The sequence below is a fragment of the Rhinolophus ferrumequinum genome, chromosome 11, assembly GCF_004115265.2.
Source record: "Rhinolophus ferrumequinum isolate MPI-CBG mRhiFer1 chromosome 11, mRhiFer1_v1.p, whole genome shotgun sequence".
NCBI lineage: Eukaryota > Metazoa > Chordata > Mammalia > Chiroptera > Rhinolophidae > Rhinolophus > Rhinolophus ferrumequinum.
Window position 1 is genome coordinate 7,543,756 of NC_046294.1, and position 13,195 is coordinate 7,556,950.

General features: G+C 38.3%; 1 protein-coding gene across 4 annotated transcripts in view; it reads right to left on the reverse strand.

Moving 5' to 3' along the window:
• Window positions 1–456: 456 nt before the first annotated feature.
• The window catches only part of RTN3 (reticulon 3), a 52,271-nt gene continuing 39,532 nt past the window's right edge, over window positions 457–13,195 (reverse strand). For 2 of the 4 annotated variants that reach the window (XM_033121602.1, XM_033121604.1), the window contains 6 exons: window positions 7,976–8,183; window positions 6,026–6,164; window positions 5,489–5,558; window positions 4,963–5,009; window positions 4,063–4,121; window positions 457–2,618 (listed from right to left, as the gene is read on the reverse strand). In XM_033121602.1, the coding sequence (XP_032977493.1) occupies window positions 2,573–2,618; window positions 4,063–4,121; window positions 4,963–5,009; window positions 5,489–5,558; window positions 6,026–6,164; window positions 7,976–8,183 (569 nt within the window). In that variant the 3' untranslated portion in view covers window positions 457–2,572. The remainder of the gene's footprint in view (window positions 2,619–4,062; window positions 4,122–4,962; window positions 5,010–5,488; window positions 5,559–6,025; window positions 6,165–7,975; window positions 8,184–13,195) is intronic. The other 2 variants (XM_033121601.1, XM_033121603.1) reach the window with 1 other exon arrangement.

Below are 13,195 nucleotides of genomic sequence, written 5' to 3' on the forward strand. Positions count from 1 at the left end.
CCAGCGTAAGGGTCACGGCAGCCTTAGTTTGGAAAAGAAATTGTTTCAGTAAAAACCTGATGTATTTAGTTTCCATTTCTCATGGTGACTCTCAAGTGCATTGTGGCTGTGTGACTTAGAGGCTGCTTTGTATGTTGCAGGCGGGGAGCCCTCCTAGTTGGTGTGAGACCGAACTGGGACAACAAACCCCTCTGGCCCCTTCCATTCCTCATCTTTCTCTTGAAGCTCACTTCTTAGAGGGGCTCTTATTTTCTTTCAGAAACCAAATACATACCTTTGTTCTATGGAATTCTGCAATCTTGGGCATCATTACCGTTATCAATTATTGATTGCTTTTTAAAACCTCCAAAGTGGAATGGGGATGGGGACCAGTGGAAGCCTTGTTTGGTTCTTACTTAACCCAAACTGTGTATAAAGAATAAAGTTAGCAGAATGACACCACAGTCATTGTTTTTTTTTTTTTATTAATACCACATCAATTTGCAGTTTTACAGGAACCAAGATTCAAGCGTTGTAGGTGCTACTGTATTTTTATGTTGCACACACACATATGCACAGTTTCATTAGTAATTTGTCATCTATAGATTTTTCTTAAAAAAAAAAATCCTGTATGGCACAAGGATCTGTCCAATTATCTAAACACAGCAGTAATAAAACGAAAGAGTTACGTGTGGAGGCTTCCAGTGCAGGAAAACAAGGTCCTCTGGAGGGGAAGCCCAAAAAGATGATCAGTGCACTGACTTCCTGGGAGGGCAAAGGCTGGGATGGAGAATGCATTTCCTCTACTATGATATGAAATCAGTTTGAAAATTCAAAAAGAAAGGGGGCTAAGAAAATAAGAGAATGGAATAAGGCAAGGGTAACTTTTACGCATCCAGATCTCTAATTTTCCCAAAAAAGGGGAAAGAAAATGTCCCTTCAGTAACTATGTTCTACAGAGCTGCAGTGCGTTAGGACACCTTAAAGTCACCAGTGCATGTTCCCTCCGGATTATCGCGAGGGGTTACAACCTGAAGAATCTCACAGATGACTTTCAAGTTTACGGAATTTTTACGTCGGAAGGGGAGGAAGACATTTATCGGTCTCAGACGGGAATCCAAGATTCCCAATCACCCTCCATGTGATGTCAATGTGAGCTGTTGTCTTTTAATTGTGCACAGAGCCTGTCTACAGCCTGACCCTGCCTCGTTGCCTTTACCTAAAGCTTCTTGGAAACCACTCTCACAAGGAGCATCGTGGGCCACGGCACAGGTGGGTACTAGAACATTTTTATGTGCCTGAAAATGAAAGGAACCCTCAAAACAATCCACACCCAGACCAGTCTCAGTTAAATCTCCATATGAACCACAAAATGCACTTCCCTACACTCATTTGTGGTCTTAACCGCACACACACATACACACACACACACAATCTCCTCCCTAGCCAGCTCAGCTGTGGTCCTCAGCATACAATGACGAGCACAGGTTAAAGATGCAGCCTGTGAGGGAGAAGCCATAGGGAAAAGATAAAAGAAAAAAAAGCCTTTTGTGTTTCTGTAGTTCCAGTCGACAATGTTCCCCCCCACGGACTGAGATAGGATTACAATAACTCAATAACTGTGGAGCCCACATGCAGTTTTTTTTTTCTCTAACAAGTTTACAGCAGTTACAGACATTTATTTCATAATAAGAAAAGTACAACCATATTTATTAAACTTGAGGTGAGGTGGGCAGGGAAGAGGGAGGAAAGCACATTCAGGAATGAGTTCTCAAACTCAACCTCAAAGCCCCGAACTGGTGTCCCAAAGAGATGACAGACACCCCCTTCCCAGGTGGCGGAGGCTTTCCTTTCCTAGGGATGAGCGGGAGAGGGAGCGGGTCCCAGCAGCGCTCCTGCTGACTCCCTTCTCCAGTCCCGCTTTCTGTTTCCATTCTGTTAGCAGATGGCATTCTGGGAATGAGGAATTATTACTATCACCTATAAGTTATTCATAGAGTTGAAAGTTATACATATAAGCTAAGAAGAGGAATATGACGAGTAGCTGCTCACATTGTGGGGCAGGAAGATGGGATCAAGGGCTGCAAAAAACCCCCAAAAACCAAAACAAACTCACGGGACGGAAGCCCACTCTTGTCCCCAGATAATTTCTTTATAAGTTAACCATTATTTCTTAACTTAAAAATATGGGCAAAATTACAATGGGAAACTCTGTAAGACTAGTCCTTGAAAATTAAATAGAAGAACCCAAGAGATGTGTTTATCTTTCATATCCTCCTTTTACCGCCACTCTTTCCCCATTCAAGCTACACGTAAACGCTCCACCACCACTAAGGTACTGATTCATCCTATTAAACTGATTCTGTTTTTATTCTTTTGGGTTCTAAGATATCAGTTCTGTTTTTAGTCCAACAATTCTTGTGTTTGATATTGTGGGGAAAGGGAAAGGAGGGGGAAACACCAAATTAAAAAAAAAAAAAAGCTTGGAATGCAGGCTCAAGCTGACACTGAGCACGTTCCTTCATAGTACAAGTAACAACATTATAACTATTGAACGGTGTTTTAGTAACTGGCATTTCTGGTTTCCATGTACTTATTCTGCCTTTTTTTTTGTGATTCCAGGTAGTTTTGCTTGGATCCTATTGAGGAAAAAAAAAACAAAACAAGGTGAAAACAGATATACTAGTTCTAGGCTTTTATTTTAACAACAATGCTAGAAGACAGTCCTACACCTGCTGGAGCAGTGTGAAAAACATTCTCCCATTTCCATAGGGCTTACTCTGCACGACGGGAGTCTGGGATGAGCTGCAGGGGCCACCAAAATCCACTCTCTCCCTGCTGCCCGTCCTCTTTCACTGCCACAGACTTGTGGGTCCTTCACTGAGGGTTCCAGAGAAGAATAAGGGGTATCTGGGCATAATGCCTGCTGACTGTACTCTACACGCTGGCAATGCAACACTCCATTTCTCTGGGAATGCTAGGTCACCCACTAGTGGCCACAAAAGGAACTAGGAGTCAAGGGTCAAGGAGACATAAAAATAAAGGAGTTGACAATAGTTCCCAGCTCGTCATACGACACCAAAGTTGCCCTTTGTTTATTAAGGTTCCCCAAGACTAAGGCCATTTACATCCCTCAGCTAATGTCAACGCTACACCCCACAAGTGTTACATCCTACAGCAGGGCCCGGTCAGCCAACACGAGTCAAGACCCTGGGTTTAAAGCTAACTAAGCTACGACCGTCTTTCACAATCAAGAGTGAACAGTAACCAGATACATATTTGTGCTAACTGTCCTTGCCTGGTTTTCGCTCCAATGTGTACCTCAAAGAGCAAAGAAGCAGGTAAAGAACGTGGCATCAAACTAGAGCTGTCTGGACATAGTCAGTTTCCTCTTATCAAAGCTGGAAAAAGCACTAAAATCGGGTGTGAAAAGGACTGACAACAAGGGTTGATTTTACTGTTTGTGATGTTTTGTTTCTTAAAGACTATCTGAAGAAAATACGAAAAAATGCTGACATTTTAATTTGAAGAGTTGGTTCATAGTGTTTGCTATAAATAATTCAAAAATTTAAAAAAGAAAACATTTCTTTAATACAGGGAGTCATAAAAACGTCTATCAACATTTTAGTACGTGATTTAAATATTAAATTAGCTTAAAAAATGAAAATGGATTTGGTAGATTTTAGGAAAGAGGTAGGTAGTAGTGTTGAGCCTTAAGACATTTATTTACTAAAACTTTTATTTCTGAAGAGAGGGAAGAATCTGGCTTAAAATTGATATATATACATGAAAATAAACGAGAGGAAGACGACCATAAACATTTAACATTTGAAAGCCAGTTCGAAAAGACAGAGTGGTCCTGATTCCATTGATCCTTTTTAATCTAAGCTACAAAGCATGTTTTTGGAAAGAAGCAGATGAAATAATCTCGTAAAAATCAAACTATTAACCAAGGTTTCTTTTCAGGGTGAAATTCACATTTCAAGGTGAAAACTTGGCATCACCATTTTACACAGGGGACTGAAAATCACTGGGGGATAAAAGCACACGTTATGATGAAATGTGGAACCTAAGTATACTTACTTTTCAACAATCGACTTGGTCTGATCACGGACGATGCCAACGTAGTGATCAATCTGGGTCTTGAAGGAAGGAAAGTGACTCAGATGTGGCAACACACACATCAACAATTTTCCTGAAGGTTATATTCTTTTGTCTAGTTTAACCATTTTTAAAAAAACACTATTGAATATTCTGGCAAATGAAAATAATGCTCAGCTTTTAAAAGTGTTTTAAAAACTTTAGGTTTTAGAATTCAAATTATGCCATAAATACCCCATACTCAGTTGCAGTGAAAAATCAGTTATTTCTTTTGCAGAGGTAAGTCTTACTTGCAAAGTGTTTCCTTTAGAGACACTGGACTTGTAATAGCATTTTCTGAATACTGGAAACTCTGTCTAATCTATTTTCTGTAATCATAAATGTGTTTTGGCTCCTGGGTAAGACCAATTCATTTAGTACCAAAAACCCACAAAAGTCGGCTGATAGACGACTTAATCCGTAATAACCTGATAGAACCTAGTACACGCTGTATACACCATTCCATAAGCAAACATGTGTTCACACCTATGGATTCCCATAATTGCCTTCAGAGTTCCTTAATAGTTTCAGTTTCTTTTTAGACACGAGCTTTTATTTAAACCCTGTTTCAATTTTTTTGAACAAATAATACATCCATGTGATAAAAACACAAAAGGCACATAATAAGGTATAAGTCTCCTTCATATCCTTCTCTCTCCTAAACATTCATTTTCTCTCCTTAGAGGAAACCATCATTACCAGTTTCTTATAAGCACTTGGCTTATAAAATTAGACTGTAGAAATAGAAGAAGATTGCTCCAAACTTTCAAACCTAAAAAAAAATGAACCCAAACTAGTCACACACCAACTAGCATGTCTGATTTGAAACAGGCCAGTGCTTACCTTGTACTTCTCATAGACGATCGGAACACTGAAAATGAGCAGTTCAGCTGTAAGACAGAATCACAGGACTTGGCAAGTGTACATGTGGGAGAGTCACAAGTCTCAGGACTCAAGTAGCACACACATTTTTCCTCACGAAATTCAGGGAAACATAAATCTTCACTATGAGAAATTCTGAGACCTCAATTAAGGACAGTTAAATAGATATAGGTACACAGGCTGCCGTCTTTGTATCACAGGTGATTTCCAAATTATGAAAATGGTTTCTACAAATAAAACCCCATATGTAAGTCAAATCTAGACAACTCTCCTTTACTTCTAGCTGTTTTGATATTTCTTTATAGTTAGGACAATTTAATAAACCTATGGCCACAAACACAGGTTCCTTCAATATCTAGTTCAAGGTCTCCATGGATGTGAAAGGCTGAGCCACGTGGAAGGAGTGGAGCCGTGCTAGGCATTCTCCTCGCTCTTACTCTTACCAATTACTTCAAAGAGCATGGAGACATTTTCCTTGTCACCTTACCAAGAATCAGAAGGGTGATTCCATTGAAAACAGCACCAACATAGGTCATCAGCCACATGAAGACAGCCAGCTGTGAAGGCAAACATCAGAGGGTTAAGCAGGAATAATTATAACGTAGAGGGTTAAGTAGGAATAATTATAACGTAAACTTCAGGCTAACCGACGCCATTTTCCTCTAGCGAATTAAGTCTGCATAAATTTAGTGATGTATGCCATAAATAATTTCCAAATGAAGGTTACCCCATTTGCACTATACATCTAAAGGCACCTAAGAGAACTCCGTAGCTATCTCAGGTCCAAAGACAGACTATGATTGCATTTCTGTCAATCTCATCACCCCTGATGTTCTGATGTTAGTTCTCCAGGCACAGGAGACACCTTCTCCATTGACTCCTACACCATTTTTACAGGTTGACTGAGAGTAAGCATACATTTGTTTTTGTCTGCTAAAACCCTATTTAATGTTTTCCTTCTGAATTATAACCTAGTCCCTGATTTTCCTCAGCCTCACCTCTGAGAGCTGTAGAAGCAACTAACCTTCAAGGAGTCAACCAGATCTTCCACCAGAAAGAGGCGAATGAGGAGTTTCAGGGCCCTGTTGACGTACACCATGGCAGCATTCACGTAATTGTGGAAGGCTTCTGAGGACAGAGTAATGTCTACATCCAGGTAGGCTCTTCCAGAAGAAGAAACAACAGTCATACATTTGATACAGAAGGAGACCTCTTCCTGTTAGTACAGCAGTTCTTTAGAGTAGGAAATTCCCCCAAGGGTGCACTTGAGAAATCTGTGGGGGCATTTTTTGCTGTCATGGGGTGGCGTAGGGGCACCACTGTCCTTTAGTGGCCTAGAGGCAAAGATGCCAGATATCTGCAAAGTGTGGGCCAGTCATGAGCAATACAGAATTGTCCTATGTCCTGCATCAGTTTTATTGCTTCACAGGCTATTCGTGAAGGTGAACCTATTTATAATTATCAAGAGCAGAACACATAAATACAAAGTATTTTTTCCCCACAGTTATAACATATCCTGAATTTTCTAAAACTGTATTCTGTTTATGCTAAACTTCACTAAGATTTTTTTTCACTATTTTGGAAAATCACATCTGCACTGGAGATTAATATTGGTTGGAATCCATATTATGTTATTATAAATATTTTTCTATTTTATCAGTTCTTTATATTACAATTATAATCTATTTTTAAAATTTTGTTTAGACACATTACTTATGAATTTCATTTCAAAATGATAAAAGAGGCATTATAAAATATTTGTTAAAAAAACCAAGAGGCGGGTACAGACACTGAGTTTGATAGGGTTGAAAACTACAGAAAAAGAAACACCTGGCTTCTGTCCCCAGATGCGCTACAGGATTGAGATGTAACCATCTGCTTACAACTTTGTACACTCACTCAGTGCTTACTGAGCACCGCTCTGCTAGGTGTTGGGGCTACTGGAAAGGTAAGACTGCTTTTGCCTTAGAGAGCCTACAATTTTGTGGGAATAGGAGAGTAAAAGGCATGTTTTTCTTTCTTATTTACTACCAAATATGAAAGTTATAAAAATTAGATGGTGTAATTAATACAATTTAGCAAAACACATTTTACAAATCCACAGCAGTGCCATGCAAGAGGGAAAAAACCCGCCAAGACATTCAGTGTTTTGCTGGTGGCAAAACAATGAAAATTTATTCACTCATTCATTCAACAACTATTGACTTGGTAAAATTAAGTTGGAATAAGATTTTAAATGCCACATATAGTTTAAATTCTTCCTTCTGTTTTCACTAAGAGAAAATGCGAGGACCAGGGCCTCAGCCAGACACCTGTCATGTCACAGTCCTGGGAAGTCACAACAGGGTTTCTTTCTCTATGAGGAAAGGGTTTTAAAAAAACTGCCGTTTGCTAATGTTAAAATTTTTTATGGGCTAAGATTTTCAAGAAAATGTGAAGCGTATGTTTAGTTATAGCATGCTCAGAAAAGCTGGCAACTAGATTCTAGAAATGCATGAACCACTGCTTTCATCAAGACCTGCCCCTGGTATTAAGAAAACCAAAGGAGAGAGAAGAAGGAAGTCAGTAATAAAACCAAGAGTAAACACAGCAAGTTCTGACACCACCAAGAACACAGCCTCAATACCAAGATTTCAAAGTCATAAAAGTTACCTATGTGGGGGCTTCCCCCGTACTCAGGACCCCAGCGAACTGAGCGCTGTTCTAGCTGCTGCGTGGCCCACACTCATCAGATATTTAGACAGCTCTTTTTGGTCTTAAAGTGTGAGACTCTCGTTTGCCAAAAAGTTCGTGGCTCCTCACTAGTTGCTTCTTAAGCTAGTCTCAAGGTTTCTGGTCGATGTTTCTGCCACTGCTCAGCTGCATCAGGCCCTACAATTCTTGATTTGTAGTCAGGTGTTACTTTTACACCCAACCAGCCTCAGCGATCCCTCTCACTAAATTGTAGAGTGTTACTTGTGATACTTCAACTCACTTGAATGGATGGCCTTCTTCTGACTTCTGTACAGCCTGGATGACAGATTTGTAGACCCTGAAGCTGATGGTGACCGAGAGGAGAGCCAGGATGAGGTAAGAAACCACACTGATGACACTGAAAGCCGCCAGGGAAAGCAGCACGATCAGTGTGGTGCCAAAGACAAACCCGGTCTTCCTCACATCTCGCCAGAAAATCAGATCGTGCACTGTCAAAAGAAAAGGGAACATAAGTTATGTGAACAGCTATGAGCCACAGGCCAGGGCTGCCCTCTGGCTGTGCCTGCATGCTTGAGAAGCCCTAGGTGAGCAAGCACTTATAGGTGCAGCCCTCCTTAAGAAAATCTGTTAAGTGAAAAATCATGTATGTCACGGGTGATGGTTCACATTGCCAAAGGTTCCTCTGGGTTCTGGACAGGTTTATAAAAACTTAGCAACTTACTTTTTAGAGGTGGCTATTGAAGTACAAGGGGTAAATTGTCATTTACTTTAAATGTCTCAGCAGAAAGGATGGTAAAGTAACTATGGTAAAATCTAGGTAACTGTTGACTAAATAAAGGAAACCATACCTATAAATTAGTTGGGCCAACAGACATAAAACCAAAGCTAAACTGAAATGTATAAATTGGGGTGGGAGCAAAGAGAGTGGTGAATAAAAACAAACCAAGCTCTATTAGTATTAATCACAATGAAACTCCAATCTCTATGTGAATCTGAAGAGCACTTAGGATGGATTATGGATAGGGGACCATACAATTATCTCAACCACAATTCTTTTGAAAATGAGTGGGTACACTATTAATAATTGTTCGGAAATAAGTATAAACCAAGACTGTCCCAGTCAAGTGGTCTTATGGTTGAGGACATCCAAACTGGAAAAATATAAGTTCTACTTAAAGAGACCTCAAAAACTCGGGGTGTAAACTGCTAGCAATTACCTCCAAGCTTACAATGACACTACATTTGAATTTCAACCTGTGATGGCTAAGTTCAACACTAATAGCCCTACTGCAAGTTTCTACTGTGCTTCTCTTTGCTTATAAGGAAGAGCACGGGCTTTGGATTCGGAGAAACGAGTTTGAGTCCTGGTAATTTTTATCCATATTACTTTAATTACCCTTTCTAAACCTTTGTTTCCTCATCTGTAAAATGAAGAAAGTGATACCTATTACCTAGGACTAAACTTAACCAATAGTATGAAAGACCTATATACTGAAAACTATGACATTTTAAAAAGAAATTGAAGAAGACACAAGAAATGGAAAGACATTCCACGTTCATGGATTAGAAGAAGTATCAACATAGTTAAAATGGCCGTATTACCCAAAGCAATATACAGATTCAATGCAATCCCCATCAAAATCCCAATAGCATTTTTTAAAAGAAATAGAACAAAAAATCATCCGATTTGCATAGAACCACAAAATACCCCGAATAGCCAAAGCAACCCTAAGAAAAAAGAACAGGGCTGGAGGTATCATACTCCCTGACTTTAGCTTGTACTACAGGGCAACAATAATCAAAACAGCATGGTGTTGGCAGAAAAACAGACACACTGACCAATGAAATAGAATTGAGAACCCAGAAATAAACCCACATAAATATGGACAGATAATTTTCGACAAAGAAGCCAAAAACATACAATGGAAAAAAGACAGCCTCTTCAAAAAATGGTGCTGGCAGAATTGGAAAGTCACGTGCAAAAGAATGAAACTAGACTGCTGTCACCATGAACTAAAAGTAACTCAAAATGGATCAAAGACCTAAACATAAGACCTGAAACAATAAACTGCATAGAAGAAAACATAGGTACTAAACTTATGGACCTTGGGTTCAAAGAGCATTTTATGAATTTGACTCCAAAGGCAAGGGAAGTAAAAGCTAAAATAAATAAATGGGACTATATCAAACTAAAAAGCTTCTGCACAGCAAAAGAAATCATTGACAAAGAGGCAACCAATGGAATGGGAGATTTTTGCAAATAATGCCTCTGATAAAGGGCTAAAATCCAAAATATATAAGGAACTCATACAACTCAACAACAAAAAAACAAACAATCCTATTAAAAAAATGGCAGAGGACTAAGGAGACATTTCTCCAAAGAGGACATACAAATGACCAATAGACATATGAAAATGCTCAACGTCACTAATCATCAGAGAAATGCAAATAAAAACCACAATGAGATATCACCTCACACCACTTAGAATGGCTATCATCAACAAGACAAACAGTAACAAGTGTTGGGAGAGGCTGTGGAGAAAAAGGAACCCTTATACACTGTTGGTGGGAATGCAGACTGGTGCAGCCGCTATGGAAGGCAGTGTGGAGGTTCCTCAAAAAATTACCAATAGAATTACCATATTACCCAGCAATCCCTCTCCTGCGTATCTACCCAAAAAATCTGAAAACATTTATCCATAAAGACATATGTGCTCCAATGTTCATTGCAGCTTTATTTATGGTGGCCAAGACATGGAAACAACCAAAATGTCCTTCGATAGATGACTGGATAAAGAAGTCGTGGTATATATACACAACGGAATACCATTCTGCCATAAGAAAAGATAAAATAGGACCACTTGCGACAACATGGGTGGGTCTTGAGATTACAATGCTAAGCGAAATAAGTCAGACAGAAAAAGTAGAGAACCATATGATTTCACTGATATGTGATATATAAAACTGAAAACAACAAAAGAACAAGACAAACAAATAAAAAACCAAAAACTCATAGACACAGACAATAGTTTAGTGGTTACCAGAGGGTAAGGGGGAAAAGGGGTGGTAGATGAGGGTAAAGGGGATCAAATATATGGTGATGGAAAGAGAACTGAACACACAATGTGATATATAAATGGTGTATCACAGAACTGTACACCTGAGATCTATGTAACTTTACTAACAATTGTCACCCCAATAAACTTTAATAAAAAAAAATAAAAAATAAAAAGTGATATCTGTTTCCTGAGTTGTTTTAAGGAATATATAAAGCTAATGTGTGTAGAATGTTTAGCACTGTAAATTACACACAGTAAACACTCAAATTTTAACTATGATCAAAATAGTATTAGCCTGGAAGACCGTGATTGAGGGTAAAATCAACTTGAATCTGATTCCAGTTGACGCACGGTCTCACCTAGTTCTTCCCCGTATTCAGCTACGATACTTTCCTCCGAAGCCTAACCTGCCAGAGCCAAGGAACCTACCTTGAAACTACGAAAACACTAAAGACATGCTGATTGTATAGAAGAAATAGTCCCTGGTCTGACCTTCCGGCTAGGGGATGTGACTTACTAGGAGGAGGAGGTGTTATGATTGCTGGCGGGAAGCCAAGAGGCCCAGAAAGTAATGTTGCAAAGGAGAGAGAACTGGGAGGCGACTCAGGCCAACCTGACTGAACAGGATGCTGCCTGCTTGGGACAGCAATTCCTACAGTCGGAGTCCCAGTATATATGTCACAGTTCATACCAGTACAGGAACAGTTTCCACACAGAACGCTTTGTAATGGAACAAACTGATACCATGTGTCCCCTGATGTAATACATGAGGACACACCATCACTTCCATGGTATTCTTGCCAAAAACATTATAACCTGAATCTAATGAGAAAACACAAGACAAAACCAGGTTGACAGTCTACAAAACAACTGGCTCTCATTCTTCAAAAATATCAAGGGTGTGAAAGACAATGAAAAGCTAAGGAACTTTTTCAGATTAAAGTTGAGTAAGGAGTATGATCAAGACTGGACACTGGATCAGAGGTAAAGACAGTTACAAAAGACAGCACTGGGATAAAAAAAAATGTTTTAAAAAATTAATAAATAAAATAAAGAAACTTGGCACCAAAAAAAAAAAAAAAAAAAAGACAGCATTGGGACAACTGGCAAAATTTGAATGTGGACTATATAATCGATAAAAGTACTGTACCAATGTTAAATTTCCTGAATTTGATATTTATAGAACACTCCAACAACAACAGTGAAATATATTTTCAAGTACAGGTGAAACATTTACCAAGATAAACCAAATCCTGGGCCATGAAACAGCCCAATAAATTGAAAAGGATTCAAGTCACTTTTACATGTTTTCTGACTAGAAGGTAAATTACATTAGAAACAGTATTGGAAAGATATTGGAAAAAAACCCCAATATGTGTAAACTAGACAACACACTTCTAAACGCATGAATCAAAGAAAAAAAAATCAACAGAAAAATTAGACGTATTTTGAACTGAGTAAAAATCCAAATTTGCTATAAAGCAGTACATAGTATGAAAGTGCCTCTATTAGGAAAGATGGCAAAATCAGTAATCTCAGCTTCAACCTTAAAAAACTCAAAAAAGAACAACTTGAATCCCAAGTAAACAGAAGAAAGGAAATAATAATAAAAAAACAATGAGACAAGCAGAAATCAATGAAACAGATAACAGAAAAACAGAGAAAAATCAATGAAACCAAAGTTGGTTCTTTGAGAATAATAGTAAAATAGATAAAACTCTAGGCAGACTCATCAAGAAAAAATAAAATACATAAATTGCCAATATCAGAAATGAGAGGTGACATCACGAAAGATTCTGCAGACATTATCAACCATTATCAACACTGTTATGCTAATAAATTAGACAATTTTAACAAAGTGGAAAAATGACTCCAAAGATACAAACTACCAAAGCTTACTCAAGAAACAAACTTAACAGTCCTATATCTACTGAAGAAATAAAACAGATAAAATGCTTCCCCCACAAAAACCTCCAGGTCCAAATGGCATCACTGGTAAATTCTGCCAAACATTAAACAAGAAATAATACCAATTCTACACAAATTACTCTAGAAAAACAAAGAGAAAGTAATATTTTCCAATATATTTCATAAGGTCAGCATTACCCTGATTCCAAACTAGACAAAAACATTACAGTAAAACTATAGACCAATATTGCTCATGAAATAGATGCAAAAATTCCTAACAAAGTTTAGCATATCAAACGTAACAATATATAAATATAATATGTCATGACTAAGTGGGTCTTTTTTTGCAAAAAATGCAAGGTTGGTTTAACATTCATAAATCATTTAATATAATTCACTATATCAACAAACTAAAAAAAGAATAACCAAAAGATACAGAAAAGGCATTTAACAAAATCCAGTATCCCATGGGATAAAACCTCTCAGCAAACTAGGTTATAGAAGAAAATTTCCTCAACTCGATAAAGGGAATC